This window comes from Phaethon aethereus (genome assembly GCF_964289735.1).
Source record: "Phaethon aethereus genome assembly, chromosome: 5".
Lineage (NCBI taxonomy): Eukaryota > Metazoa > Chordata > Aves > Phaethontiformes > Phaethontidae > Phaethon > Phaethon aethereus.
In genome coordinates, this window is record NC_138579.1 from 56,582,779 (window position 1) to 56,598,575 (window position 15,797).

The following is a 15,797-nucleotide window of genomic DNA, read 5'->3' on the forward strand; positions in this document are numbered from 1 at the left end:
TGCCAGTATTTCCAGTGGTCCAACACAAAAACCAGGCATTTTTATCAGCAATGTTAAGCCAGGTTCTCTTTCCGCAGAGGTGGGCTTAGAGGTAAGTATGCCACCTTCCAAGGTAGGTGCCACAAGGAAATCTTGTTTGGTATTTAGTACTTAAAGGATTCTAGGTCACTGTAAAGTCAGTAGGTGTGGGGTGTATTTTTTTTTTCCACTGGATAGAAATACTGTGTGGTTACATTTCAAATGAAGCAAGTTTCCCAAATTTTAAGAACATTAGAAGTGTCCACCTCTGTCAGACCAGTAGTCCACTGAGCTCAGTATTCAGTCTCAAACAGTGGCAGTAGGAAATGCTAATATGGGAGGATGTGCAGACCTGGCCAGTTTCCAGTCTGTTCCGCCTGTACTCTGTCAGTACCTATGATTATCATATTAAGAATGTTAGAGAGTATATATTTTTCTGTTTTCATTTAATGTATGTATTAATTTAGCATCTGTACTAAAATTTGGTTTAACTCCTTTAGGTTGGTGATCAGATTGTTGAGGTAAATGGAGTGGACTTTTCTAATGTGGATCATAAAGAGGTAAGATCAAGTCTTCCTAATTGCTCACGTATGTAGTTGTCAGCTTATTAAGCATCTGTCTGATTTTCCTGGCTGCAAAAAATATGTTTTGATATTGGGCTACTTAACCAAAGAGGTTGTCTGTTGAACATGGGAATTTGGAGATTTGAATATTTTGAATTTTGAGATTTGTCATCTGTATGAGGTTTAACAAGGCCGAGTGCTGGGTCCTGCATTTTGGTCACAACAACCCCATGCAATGCTACAGGCTTGGAGAGGAGTGGCTGGAGAGCTGCCCAGCAGAAAAGGACCTGGGGGTGCTGGTTGACATCTGGCTGAACATGAGCCGGCAGTGTGCCCAGGTGGCCAAGGCGGCCAACAGCATCCTGGTCTGTATCAGAAATAGTGTGGCCAGCAGGAGTAGGGAAGTGATTGTGCCCCTGTACTCAGCACTGGTGAGGCTGCACCTCGAATACTGTGTTCAGTTTTGGGCCTCTCACTACAAGAAGGACGTTGAGGTGCTGGAGCGTGTCCAGAGAAGGGCAATGAAGCTGGTGAGGGATCTGGAGAACAAGTCTTATGAGGAGCGGCTGAGGGAACTGGGGTTGTTCAGTCTGGAGAAGAGGAAGCTGAGGGGAGACCTTATTGCTCTCTACAACTACCTGAAAGGGGGTTGTGGCGAGGTGGGTGTTGGTCTCTTCTCCCAAGTAACCAGCGATAGGACGAGAGGAAATGGCCTCAAGTTGCGACAGGAGAGGTTTAGATTGGATATTTGGAAAAATTTCTTCACCGAGAGGGTGATCAGGCATTGGAACGGGCTGCCCAGGGAGGTGGTGGAGTCACCATCTCTGGAAGTGTTCAAAAAACGTGTGGACATGGCACTTCAGGACATGGTGTAGTGGGCTTGGTGGTGTTGGGCTGATGGTTGGACTTGATGATCTTAAAGGTCTTTTCCAACCTTAATGATTCTGTGAATACCTGCCACCCTATTTAGTTTAGGTAGGTCTTCTGAAAATTCCAGCCTTGACAACCAGCATCTTTCATCCTACATATACAGGCCTTTTATCACTTAATTCAGACTCATTTTTGTTTTGTTTTAATTTGCAGGCTGTCAGAGTGCTCAAAAGTAGTCGTACTTTGACTATCTCTGTGGTAGCAGGCGCTGTAAGTAGTGTATTTATAAAAGCAGAACACTTGTGAAAATTACTGTGTGGGCAAATAAATGGTAAAAATAAATAGATAAGAAGTAAAGCTGTTTCATTATAAACACAAAATTCTTTCAAACTAGGACAGTGTTTAGTGGGTTTTGATTACTTCATTGCTAACTATCCACAGTATTCTCAAATAAAACAGTTTCAAGACTGTAGGCCAGTGCAAAACCATTCGCTTGACAAGGAATGGAAATTAACTTTCTCATAATGGTTTCTCATGTTTGAGAGCTGCTGTTCTAATAGATAGCTGCTTCTGCTGAAACATAAAAGGTGAATTGGGTTGGAGTCAATTTTTCCTTGTGAATAGCTGATGTATTAGTCGTATTCCAGATTAATTCCTTGTGCAACTGTTTATCTGATCTCTTTAGTTTATCAACACATTGAAAATTGTTGAATTTTCCATTGCCATTGTTTTGTACAACAGAACTATATATGCCTTTGAGGCCTAATCTAAAGCCAGCTAAAATTAATTAAATCTTCCAACTGACATCAGCGTGGCTTTCAATAAATGTTTTAATGTTTTTACTGCTTTAATTCTTCTTATAATAAAGTGAATAGTTATATACCAGAGGATACTCAAGTTCCATAGACTAATCAAAGATGATGCTTTCTAATTGCCTTGCAACTGAATTAAATAGGGGACAAAAAATATTAATAAATCTTTTAAGCCACTTCCTAAGGGCTTGTGTATACTGTGTAGCTATGTCAAGCAATTCATGGTCTAATTGAACTACTCTTAGAGTAACAAAAGATGTTGCCCAAAGGCATCATAGACATTGTTTAAACAAATGCTCAGGAGCTCAACATCTTAAGGACTTAGTTTCAACTCCCAGATATGTTACCAGCTGCTAGAAAAGTTGTGATCTACTGCAGCATGTACCACTGGGATTGCATCCTTAAAAGGGTGAATGTTTGCTATGGAACTCTTCTGCTCCACCCTACTTTACCTTGCATGTCTCTCCTTTCCCCAGTAAACATCTTTGTATTGAAGAAGAGGTTGCAAAAGGAAAACATCTCTACTCCTGTTTTTCAGTCAGCAAAGATGGTGGTACAAATGCATTCTTCACTGCCTGTTTTTGTTTGAGCTGTCTACTTTGAGACTTAGCCACATGAAAAATTCTCCCTTACTAATTAATATGAGATTTTAATTTCAGTAATGAAAATTAGATAAATGTTATCAACTTGTTCCACATAGCACCATGGAAATATCTTTCTTGAATAGAAAATAGTGCTGGTGTCTTAACTGTAAAGCGAGTGAAACAGGAACAAAACCAACTGAAACACATCAACTATATAACCTTCTGGCAATGTACATTCCCTGTATTTGGGTTCCCTGAGTGATGGCACGTTTCTACAGCAGCCAGGCACAAGAGTATTAAAACGCAGTAACTGTGTAGTTGTCTTCCACATTGGAATTCATTCAGTGTGCTGTTCTCTAGCATTGCATTGCTCAGTTAGATTTCAAGAAAGTATAATGTGGAGTATTTTCTGGGCAACACGCTGAGCATGTCTTTGGTATGACCCCTACACTGTTGTCACTGACTTTAGTAGTTGCATGCCTCTTCTGAGGTGTTCAGCACATCATAACTTTGAGACTGAAACTGGAGTAGCTCTTTGGAATGAAGTGGCCTGATTTTTCAGGGTCTTTCAGAAAGCATTCCTCAGAAAAAGTAATGTGAGAATATGGCAAGTGTGCTAGTACATATTTGGTTTTTAATTATGTCCTAGAACTACTACATTCATGAGACTTTTTTGCAACTGATTTGGGTGGCGGTTCTGATTGCAGGGAAAGGAGCTGTTCATGACTGAAGAAGAAAGGCAGAAAGAAGCACGTCTCCGTGAGCAAGAACGGCAGGAATTAATGCACCAGAAGCGACTTGCACTGGAGACTAACAAAATCATCAAAGAGCAGCAAGAGAAAGAGCGATTGTAAGGACTCTGTGTAGGACAGTCTGAAAAATTTAGCTTGGATTTGAAAGGGCATGGAAGACGGGAGCAACTATGAGAAGATTCCCGACTTAGATTAACTTAATTTTGCTGGTGCAGCATCTCTGTTCATAAATCCTTATCCTGTGGTGCTCTTGATGTTCTGGGTTTTCGAAGCTAATGTCATTCAAACACATCTTGAGTAGAAGGGTCACTTTGTTCCCCAACTGTCATAGCCCTATGATTCCGTGTGATACTAGTTAGTTTCCTGATGCCATTCCCCCATCCTTTATTTTTAGCAGGATAGTTACAAATTTTAGACTCTTACAATAACATACTATGGAACTGTCTTAGAAGGAGATAGTGACTTACAGAGTTAAATAGATGACAAGCTGTTGTTATTGAGATGGTCATGAATGTCTTCAGAGTTCCTACAAAAATATATTGAACCCTTGGTATCTTGAAGACAACTTTTAAAAAGGAGCATTTTTCTCCAGTGCTTGTGTATTTACTGTCTGTATCTTTTACTAATTATATGCTGACACACTTGGTGCAAGTTCTTACTCGGAAAATACTATTTTTATCATTGTGTGCCAATTCCTCTTATTGTAGAAGAAAGCTGGAGATTTCCCAGAAGGCTGCAGAGGAGGAAGAGAGATATCGCAGAGAAATAGAGCAGTAAGTAAAAAAAACTACATAAGCAATATGCTGCCTGAACAAGGGCCTGTATATAGTAGATCTGGCTGAAAACATTCTGCATATTCTTTTCTAATAAAATTGGATGTATTTCCATTTAGCTAAACATAGTGTCCAATGCATATGAGCAAGTACACCACAGTTACAGAATAGGAAACTGATCTGAAAATCAGCACCTGGAAAATACGAGGGTTATGGTGATAGTAAATTCAATGTAAAATTGAAGTTGTGTGCTTATTTTAAAAATGTTATAAAAAATAGAGAAACTTAAGATTAAGGGAGTTCTGTGTCTCAGAACTTGCTTACTCTGTTGTGACTGAACGACTACATTTCATGCTAACAGGAAAAAAAATGAATACTGCAAGGAAAGGGATTAGGGAAGAAACAGAGAAGAATGACTAAAGAGTTGGAACCACATGCATATACTCGTGGGCTTGATGACATATACACTTAGCTTACATTTAAAAAACAAAACAAAAACCAGGTAGTTTGTTCATGATCTCTAAGAGTGTACACAGCATGAAATTTAATATCCTTTTCAGTCTATCAGTTCTGAAGACAAAAGCTGTGTAGGTTTAGACTAAAATGTGATGCGAATTGTCTTGAGTAGAAATTTCAGTCATAAATTTTAAGTAGGCTTTTCCTTTTTCTAAGGAGAGAATTTAATTAAAACGGTGGCACTGAAAGCAGGAAGTTCTGTAAACTATTTTATTCAGGAAGTCTGATTTTTATTATAGTCTGTTCTGGTTTTAAAAATCTGTGATTATGGGAAGTAGATCCATTCAAAGATTGTATCATACTAAGGTCAGTAGTATAAATGTAACTTAAGCATTGTTTTACATTTGGAACTTTAATCAGTATAACATGTTGTTATCACAGTAATTAATTTCCTTTCTAAATAACGAAAATGAAAAATTACTAGGTGAGGTATGGTTTTGGTTTCAGTTAGGGTGACAGTCAGTATCGTAGTGTATCACTCTGGGCTTAATATCTGTGCAGGTGTTTACGTAACTAGCCTTCAAAATCTCAGTATTAAATAAGAATATTTTACTCAGTTTCATTTACTAAGCTACTAAAATAATTTGTAAAATATAATGTAAGTCAGATTGATGAAAGGAATTCCATTTGGGGAAGGGGCAGTTTATTATGCTTTATATTAAAGAGAAAAAACAAACATACTGAACAATAAATAATTGTAATGAACTTATATTGATGCTGTTGTTTTTATACTCAGAATTCTTAGCTGTATTTTTTTTCTTTTCTATAGGATAACAGCAGAGGAAGAGAAATTTAAAAAGGAGTGGGAAGAAGACTGGGGTCCTAAGGAACCTCCCAAATCTCTAAAAACTGTAACTGCAGAAGTGCACTCTGCCCCTCATTCTAAACACAAAAGTAAGTAGTTGATTTCAATCTACTTCCTAGGGAAAGTATTTGTTTCAGACACATCACTGAGCTGTATGGAATGTATCACTAGTTTGTGTCCAAGCCAAGGTAGCTATGACTTGGTTATTTTCAGAAAGCTGGAAGCATATGATAAATTAATTTAATAGCTCTTATTTAACAGGTACCTAGCTCGCAAAATCTACGTCTATTCAAACAGTCATGGTTTTTAACAATCAGCAGTAGGAAAAAGAAAAAAAAATTGCTAAGAAATTGTCTGAAGTCAGAATCTCTTTAGCTTGGGGTTTTGATGCATTGCTTTCTGTGTTGTTTCTGTTCAGGGTTTTGCAGTCAACCTTCTTGCAGAGTGTTTTTTTCATGAATAGACTTGTGCTCATTTCCACTATATGCCTAAATGGAAGTAGTGATGGGCTTTTTATATGATATGTGATTATGCTTTTATGTCCATGCGGATAAGCTGATATTCAAATGCTAGATTATATACATGTGAGTGCTTTCATCTCAGTGAAGAAAATACCACTTACAGTAATAAGCAATATTTTAGGGTTTGTGGGCATTTTGTTACTTTTGAAAATGAATGCATGAAGAAAGGGAGACAAGCTGATTTTTCTTCTTTCATTTGGAATTAGCTTTGAGTTTCCTGCATTAATCCTATCAGCAAATAGTTTCACATCATTTCTGTATTTGAGAAGGGAGCTTGGGAGATGGGGTGTTTGAAGGTAGAAAACTGGTACTAGATTTGCAGTCTCATTTGGAGGGAATGAATACACTTTGTACTATTCCGATTGTAACCTTGTTTCTTTTCTTACTCTAAGTCAGTGTGGAGGTTAGGGGTTTGAGCATTTTTCTGCTGGCTTCTAACTGGAAAAGGTAGAAATGGAATGTGTGCTTTTGGCTTGGAGGAAAGGAATTCAATGTGTGATTTTTCAGAAAAATCTAAAGATCTTTTCCCTCATCTCTTCAGCAGGACCTCAGTCCTTTCTTACTTTGGCAGTCTTTGGGGGCTGTAGGAATGTCTTGAAGCTCCATTGCTTCTCTTCCATGAGGAAGAGTAAACAACTTAATTGAGTAAACAACTTAAGGTATTGAATGTGATCAAAAAATGCAACAGAAGCCTTTGTTGCAAAGCAACAGTAAGACACTAGACAAAAAAGAAAAAAAGATTCTTAAGAATCAGCAACTTTTTTAAAGTGTTTTTCCTAGGTCTTTTGACAAATCTGTTTCTTCCCAGCATGCCTTTCACATCTAATTTATTCCTTCTCAGGCTAAAGTATTTACCACATCATTTTTCTACATATCACTTTCTTCAGTTTATGCTGTTTCGACAACTATCTTGAAAATGAAATGTTGATGGTGTAATGATGTTTACAACCATTGCAAAAATAATCTTGCATGCTAAGACCTTGGATAGCAAAGCATGTAAGCATGTACTGATTAAAAGCATGCAATCAGAACTTCTGAATCAATTCCTAGTGACCCAAGTGCAAGAAAGCTAGGCACATTTCAAAGAATTTGCAAAATTCAGGCATCTGTCCATGAGGCACTGTGTGTAGTAGTAGATCTGTTGAGATATTAAAAAGACAGTCTGTCAGAATAGGAAAAAAAAAAATCCTGCTTTTTCAAATGTGGATTACCTGCAGAATTTGAAAAAACTTTTTCCTTTTTTTTCCTATTCCCCTCCTACTATCATTTTCCTTACTGAATCTGTTTCTTTTCCTCCTGTGTTCTTCTTTTTCCTGTCTTTTTCCTCTTTTGATCCATTGCAGCAAATCTTTCACAAACAGGCTGTAGTCTGAACAGCCTGAAAATTGATTTGTTATCACTGGGCAGTCTGCTTCAGAATTAGTCAAGAGACTGAGGAGGTACTGTTTGTACACTGCAACTTTTCCCTGAAGAATTGCCCTGGAGTGTAAGTCTGACTGACTTGTCCTCCAGAGGAATTCAAGATGCTTGGAGCTTAATTGGCAGTTATGAAGCTCCGTTGAGAGCTATAGATAGTATGTGGAGAGTGTACTAAAATGGTATTAGACAAAGGAAAAAGTGGAAAGTGCTTGTGGAGGAGGTATTGCATAACTTAAGGGAGACCTGGGTCTGTTCCTAACCTAGTGATGCTATTTTTTGTGTGACTTTGGGGAAGTCAGTTAACTTTTCATGGATGAGAAACTGAGATGGGGAAATGTTTTTTCTGCAACCATCTTTTATCCATTTAGTTTTCTGATTCTTCAGGGCGGTGTTTTCTCTGTATAGCATTTACCCCAGTGACAGTGCAGTGGAAGGCTAATACTTCTTTTTGAAGCCAGATATCCCAGAACTGCTGATGGTTTAATTACAGGAAAAGCCACCTACCTCTGCAGGCTTCTCTTCATAGCAGAGCGGACTAATTGGCCAACTGCTTTTCAGGGTTGAAGGAGGTTGGAAATTAATTTGATTTAAGTAGAAGCTCTTTTTTTTTTAATTATGTGGAAAAATACCCGGTTGCTAACTTCTTTTTATTTCATGGAAACTTCTAGTCACACATTGCTGATCTCTTTCATTTCATGGGAACCCCAGTTAGACTGTCATTTCTATCTCCTCACTCTTTTCCTCCTCTGTTTCTTTAGTAGATTTAAAGGGAGTTGCACATGACCAACTTGAAACAGATGACATGGATGAAATGATCATGAAGCAGGACAAACAGGTTTGCTGCTCAGCCTTAACTTCCTGTCCTGATTCAGATTCTTCCTGTGTTTCCCTTCCTCCTGACAGTCAGTCTTGACACTGAACTGATCTTTTGGTTTTGCTAGGGCAATATGCACGGTCCTTTGGTAAGTGAAGAAAGGTTATGACACTGTTGCTGTCATTACTTTCTAAAGATATCTTGAGACAAATACAAAATCTGTCAATCCTGCAGAAAGGTGGATTGTATTGAGCGCTCTGTGTGTTATCAGTGTTTCTTATATAAAATTATGGTAACTATTCTTTTGTTGTTTTTACTTAGCAATGTGTTTTTTAATATTTATGCACTTGGCCCAAAGTATTTTATCGTAGGAAATGGAGCTTTTCTTGTCTCCTGAAATGCCACTGTGTTCTGCCACAAGCTTGAATGAGTTTGAATACCTGTTTCATTTTAAGAAGGCTTGTTAAAAACTAGTGTAAAGTAGGATTGTGACCATAGAAATCATAGCAATGCATGTGGCTGTATGGTTCTGTATGAAGATTACTTGTTGCATTTGCTTTGCTTAACATAAAATGCGTGTCAGTTAAATAAGGGTAACTTGTGACTAAATGTACTACCACAATGGATCAAGAAGTCATCTAAGAACTTGTCATGTAATTGAACCTTCGGTGTTGCGCCTTCAAATAAATTTTAATCAGTTACATGTATCAGCATGGATCGATCTGAATCTGAACCAGTCCTAGACTTTTCTTCAAAAAACAACTTTTCGTTTACCTTTTTGTAGCTTTTGGATGGTTTTATCGGTATGAAGGAAAATTTCCCACAATCCGCAAGGTACAAAGTTTGATACGTGAATTTGTTTGCTGTGCACTTCAATTTCAATTCCTTTTTTTAAATTCTTCTCTGTTATTACTAGACATTCTTTATAGTCAAATGCTGCTTCTTCTAATGCATGTGCAAATTAAGATGCGTTTGGGATGCATCTGCCTAGGAGTTTGTCCTTTTGAATACTTTGGCCTTTTCAAGTCCTGCCAGCTGCAGTCTGACGTGTATGTCAATACTTTGCAGGAGGTGTCCAGTACAGGTGGGCAGTGCATGTCTATGTTCTCCAAAAGTCCTAAGAATAATGTAATAAAAAAAGTACAGGGACAAAAATTCAATGGGAACCAAGTATGCAGTTCCCACTTATACCTTTGCAAATCTTCCAGTGAGAGGGGTGCTGAAGGCAAAAGGCTTTTAGGCATGTACATCACACAGAATGAGCAAAAACAACTGAAAGCCTTTCAGCTTGATACAATATTTTTATATCTGTAGAGTTGCTGCTAAAGTATTACAATTTCAGATGATTAGAGCTTCAAATAATACTTTATTCCTGCTGTTTTATCCTCTTCATTTCTTTCCATGTGTATTAGCCATATTATATGGGGTTTGTGGTTGTGTTGTGCGTATTGGGGTTTTTTTTTGGTGATGTCTGATAGTAATTAACTGGGGTAGAAATATCAAGGAGAGTACGTATGTCTATCTCCTGAGAACTCAAGGTTTCTGAGGAGGTCAGGATTGTATCTGACAGGGCAAGTATTTGTGTCACCATTTAGGGCTATTACTTTAACCTTTTGTGTGGACAGGAAATGCCTATTCTCCTTAATAGAGAAGAGGAAATGATGGTACACTCCGATACCATTTTGTACTGCTAGCGCCTATAAATCATCATTGGTTGTAACCTGTGTGAAAGCCAGTCAAGTTAGGATTTCTATCTGAAAAGTATAAATACATGTTATGAAAACTCAGTTTCTTCACACAAGTCTGCATTGCTGCTGCCAAAGATAATTTAGAGAGCTTCCAAATACCTTTTCACATAGTAATGAAGATCTCGCCCAGTTCCTGTTGAACTCTAATACACAGTGTGGACTAGAAGCTTGAAAAAGATGTATTTTTAATCTTTTAGAAATATTTTTAAATCTGGGAGTGATGAATTTTCATTCTACTCCAAATTGCTAATTGCTTTTTTTGTTTCGTTTTAAAACCAAAATTTCACTCCGTACTAAAGTGTCTTTAATAGGAAGTAAACTGAATCCATGGGGAAAACGGATGGAAAGGATGACTCATCCTGTTGTATCTGAATGCCGTGAATGCAGCTAAGATTGTCCGATTTATGTTCATATTGTGGAACAATTTGGCATGTGTACTGGTTAATGTGCCTTTAAACTGAGTAATTTTCCAGACGTTGATAGCTTGCAGGTTGACCTACCAGATGTTACATTCAGTAGACAGTACTAAATGTATCTTCTAATTTATTAGAGGATAAGGTAATATCAGCAATTGTTATTAAGGTGCAAACTAATTAGCCTTGAATAAAACATGCCAACAAAATTATGTTTATGTTAAAACATTAGTGTGAAAATCTAGATTTATTTTTCTAATTTTTTTCTCAGATTATTAATTTTTTAATTATTATTAATTTTTTTAAATTTTTTTTCCAAGACCACCACCACTTAAGTGTGAAGCAATAGACAGCGTCTCACTGAACTCAGCAGTACAAAGTCCCAATTAACTACTTGGCTGGGAGAATTGACTGTTGTAGTTGCCAGGGAGAATGACTGTTTTCGAAGGCTGTCTCTATCAATATTATATGTAAAAGGTGGAAGGAAGACAAATAATGTGTCAAATGACACAAATTACAAAGCATGTTCATGCTTTGAATTCCCAAAACCACCAAGAAAAATCAGTAGCTGATGGTGATTAGCAGAGCAAAATCAAACCTGATGATTAGCCTCACTGGGCATTGGCAGTAATTGACAATAAGTGGCCAGCTGCTCCTCCTTTTTATTTTTTTGATGCTAAAAGGAGAGCATGGGCTTTCAAATATGAACTAGGCCCTGCCAGTACAAACAGGAGAGGGCAGCAGAAATGTGACATCATTAAAGTAGAAATAAAGAGCAGGGTATATTTTTAAGACAACAGGAACAGAGGCTTCGAAAAGACTATATAGTTTTCCCCTTTGGTTGCACTCTACATGTAAAATTTTAGAGTTGCTTTGTGTTGTATTAGTTCACTCACATGAGTGAATTTTATCCAGTGCTTGTAAGAGCTACTTGGTCTTCATGATGCAGTGTTCTTTCCTGGGACCAGTTCAGTTTCTGCACTGATGTAAGCCTTTCTGTTGTAATTGCGAATTTCAGTTGTATTAAGGCGTGCAATGCTGGTTTTAGGGCATATGCATGAAGATGTTTTATGCATACAATATTCACATCTACCTATACATGAGCATCTGTCGTCTGAAAACAGTTAGTCTTGATTTTACATAAAAATGCTAGAACAGAGACATGGCAAATCAAGACCTAACCAAAACTGTTTGAATATTCAAAGTTTTGTAGTGGGCCTGTGTGCCCTAATGTTGTAACTTTGCAGAGGATCAAGGAAGTTGAACTGTCTGATCTTGTCCAACTTATGTTAATGTGCACAGGCCCTCCAAATAAGGTATAATTTCCTGCAAATTGTTGGGGAAGTGGGCTTTAGATTTTCTTTTAAAAAAGACCATGATCCCCATACTTGCACAGAGTGTAATTAAATTTTCAAGGCAGGCACTCATGTACAGACCTTGAAGTTTGTGATGTTTTTAGCTGATGTAAAAATCTGTTTAATAAAAAAAACAAACCCAAACCCACCAAAACTTCCCAGAAAGGGAAAGAGCGAAAGAAGTCAAAAAGTGACAGTCTGTGTGAACAGAAGAAGAATAAAAAGGAAATGGAGTTTGAGCAAAAACTTGCGAAAGAGAAAGAAGGAATGCTGGAGAAAGAAAAACAATTGAAAATAAATCGTCTTGTGCAAGAGGTATGTTGTATTCTCCTATCAAGTGCAAAATTATATTGAAAGAAAATGAGCTGAATCTTTAGTGGAAATATCTTAGCAGGACGCTTGTTTAATTATGTCAAAGATAATGAGGTTTAAAAAAAATTGCTGTTGCACTGCAAAACTCTGTTCCCAAGTTTGCTTGTTTCTACACTCAGTTTTTGCCCAAATGAGGGCAGTTGATGAGTGTCCATGTGTAGTGAGGAATTTAATGAAAGACAGCAAACTAGGAAATCATTCTCAAAAGCATAATTAGTTTTAAAACTAGTTTAAATGGCATTTCCTACTTTTGAAACATATTTGTATTGTAATTGTAGCTATAATCTTTTTTCATGCACTGATGTTATGGTTAAGGTATCTGAGACAGAACGAGAAGACCTGGAAGAGTCAGAAAAGGTGCAGCACTGGGTGGAAAGACTTTGTCAGACACGATTAGAACAGATTTCCTCTGTGGAGAATGACTCTCCTGAGGTAAAATTCTGGCTTCTCCATATATTGCATGATCTCTAAATAACTCACTAGTTGTCTCCTAAAAGCAATAGGTTTTTACCAGAGAAAAATCTGTCTTGATCTTTCCTTTTCAGCCTTCGTTCAAAGAGGCGGGGGGAAAAATGCAGTAATTGATGAATTACAATCTATAGCATTTGCTGTTCCTATATTTTATGGATTTTTTTAATTATTTTAATGAACTGGTTTTATTTTGTCATTTTAAAGTATATTATCACCACAAAATTAACAATTTTATTGACTTGTGAGCTGTTTGGGCTAGGTGGGACATGCTGCCAATAATAAAAATTGAGACTAGAATACCCAGCCATATGTTTTAGTATCCTATGCAAATAAGAACATCATTGATGATGAGCTCTCGGATGCCTCCTTGTGTTGCATGGAATAAAGGTACAGGTTAAGAATATGACAAAAAGATAAGAGACTCCCAGAGAATAGGGTTTGGGTTTTAAATAGTCCCCTTAAATGAAGGGGGTTGTAGATAGTGATTGTGCCTTCGAGCCTGATGGTTCTAGATGTGTAGTGCAGCTTTCCCACCGTCCTGCTGCTCTGGCTTTTTTCCAAGCACAGCTGCTTTCAAGAGGAACACTGCAATCTGCTGAACTCCCCCAGGATCCCCAAGAAATTGCAACCACAAAGGGGACCCTTGGGGAACACTCTCGCATGAATTTCCTTCAGGTCCATGTGGAGCAGCTCTGAAAAAAGCAGCTGGTCTTCTGTTCTTCTGGGCCTCAGGCTCGGATCCATGTGGCTCTTCAGTGCAGGTCTCTAGGACAGTGGAATGATTATGCTGAGTTTTCTCTCACTGTCTAAATTTGGCTGCCTGTGTTCTGCTAGATCTTTGTCCCCCTTACTTTTGTAAAGTAAGAGGGAACATTACAGATTGAAATCACTGTTGTATTTCCAGAGCTCTACCCTGATTTAAGACAAGAACTGTGTTGTATTTGCTCTATCAATTCTTCTATTACATTATATATATATACATAGTATTCTCTTAAAATTATTCTACAAAACTACCCAAGCAGTTAAACTCATGTAAAACACAAAACCAGATGCTTGAGGCATAAATGCAGCTGAACAATATTCAGGTACTACAGGCTTGAACTGCTACTTGGATACGAGAGCAGTCATACACCTCTTGACCTCTGCCAAAGAAATACCTATTTTTTTTAGTACCAAGGGGTGAGTATGGCAGATAAGGAGATCCCAAAGAATGTCAACAGAGATACCCATTTGAGGGAAATACTGTCCTATTAGGCTAAGATGCATGTGTCTGTAGGACAGCGCTCTACTATTTCCTCGGCTGAGTCTACAAAATAGCAAAATGAGAGAGTATCAACTGTCTTCAGTACTTCAGTTTGAACACTGATAAAAGAAACGTTAGCAACTCTAACCAGCATATGTAGAATCCTTCTTCATACACACAAATTCACTATGTTTGAACTCTGGAATTTTAGCCCTACAATGCATCTGGTGTTGATTACCAGAAATTAGAAAGTCCAGAACCTCCTGAGGGTCTGAATTTCATAGCACCCTAAACTTTTTGTTTTGATAGCTGCTTAAGCTTACTTCCCTCTCTTGTATTAATGCCTGGTTATGTTTACACCAGACTTTAGCCCCTTTCCCTTTTTTAATGGTGTGGAATTTCAGGGCCCATCTTCAATTACTTTCTTTTTATATAATCACCTTTGCAAGGAGCAATTCTTGCTTTCTCTTTATAAGAGCTAGAGAGGCAAGAGTTGTGTTATCTGTGATTTGCCCTATGATTTTACCTTCTGAAGACTCCATGCAGGTGTTGGGTTTTTTTGGGGGGTTTTTTGTGTGTCATCCCCCGCTGCCCCAACAGCCAAGGCTACTGTCACAGCACTCAAGTTTTCTTCTTTTTAAATGGGAATCCCAAGGAGTTCTTTTACAAAGGCTTTCAGAGAAAAAGTTTCTGTATATTCTGTGTGAGAGAAGCCAAGATCTTTCTGTGCAGGAACAGTTAGGCTGAGTGATGTTCTAGCATTTGCCATTAGTTTCTTCAGAGCTGTTGCAGGCAGATGAGCTGTTAAGGCAGACTTCTGTTCTGTTGCACATAGTTGGCAAGTGGACGTCCTTCTGCTTCTCCTTCTGCCACATCCATGCGGCGTTTTGCCGGTGGCCTGCAGCTTCATACCACAGATCTTGACGATATAAACTTAGATGAAGTTGACAAGCCCAAACAATGTGTGGTACCACCTCCGCCACCACCACCCACTGTTACTTCAGCATCATCAGCTCATCTGCTTCCTACATCAAATATTCCCCTTTCAAGAGGTCCAGCCTTGGCAGCAACACCAGCTTCCCAGGTGACCTCATGATCTGTTTGGATGCATGCGCTTCTGCCATTCCCCTGCCTGGCTTCTCTCCTGTGCTCCATCATTCACTTTATCCACTGGATTTACCCATCTGCCATATGCAATGTTAAAAGAAGGAATGAGATTGTTTCATAGTAGTGAATGCAGTCCAGAGGTAGTTTAATTTTTTTTTTTTTTTTTTTTAAAGTTAAGAGGGCTTTTCTCTCTCCTCTCCACATATGTTGTAACCCTACCACATGCAGGTATCTTGGGCAGAATGTATCAGTTAAAAAGACAATTTGGACTTGAGTATTTAAAGATTTAAAAAAGCAATGGCAGGCAGCATACTGTGTAGTGAAAAAGACTTGTGAAAGTGTTTTATATATGCCATCAAATTACTTTGTTAGGTGAGAAGAGTGGACAAAGCTTAAAATCAGACGCCCAAACATTTAAAACCTCAACACAGTATAATTTACCAGTAAAGTACTTTTAAATGAACAAGAGTTGATAATCAGGTGTTACTTTTTTTGGACACACAGGAATTAGGTATTTCTTTCAGAAAATATTCTGACTTTGTCCTTATTACAATCTCAGCCCAAAAGAAGATTAAATACAAGAAATCTTGTGCCAGATCTCTCTTTAGGAGAGAAATGGCAGCTGTTTAATCATAATTCCC

The 15,797-nt window shown here is 37.9% G+C and overlaps 1 protein-coding gene across 1 annotated transcript in view; it reads left to right on the forward strand.

Annotated features, from left to right (window-relative positions):
- The window catches only part of USH1C (USH1 protein network component harmonin), a gene marked incomplete at its 5' end in the record, with an annotated part of 49,279 nt that overhangs the window by 16,950 nt on the left and 16,532 nt on the right, over positions 1-15,797 (forward strand). The window contains 7 exons of the mRNA XM_081999838.1: positions 7-91; positions 519-578; positions 1,665-1,721; positions 3,555-3,697; positions 4,307-4,372; positions 5,658-5,782; positions 8,392-8,468. Coding sequence (XP_081855964.1) covers positions 7-91; positions 519-578; positions 1,665-1,721; positions 3,555-3,697; positions 4,307-4,372; positions 5,658-5,782; positions 8,392-8,468 — 613 coding nt within the window. The remainder of the gene's footprint in view (positions 1-6; positions 92-518; positions 579-1,664; positions 1,722-3,554; positions 3,698-4,306; positions 4,373-5,657; positions 5,783-8,391; positions 8,469-15,797) is intronic.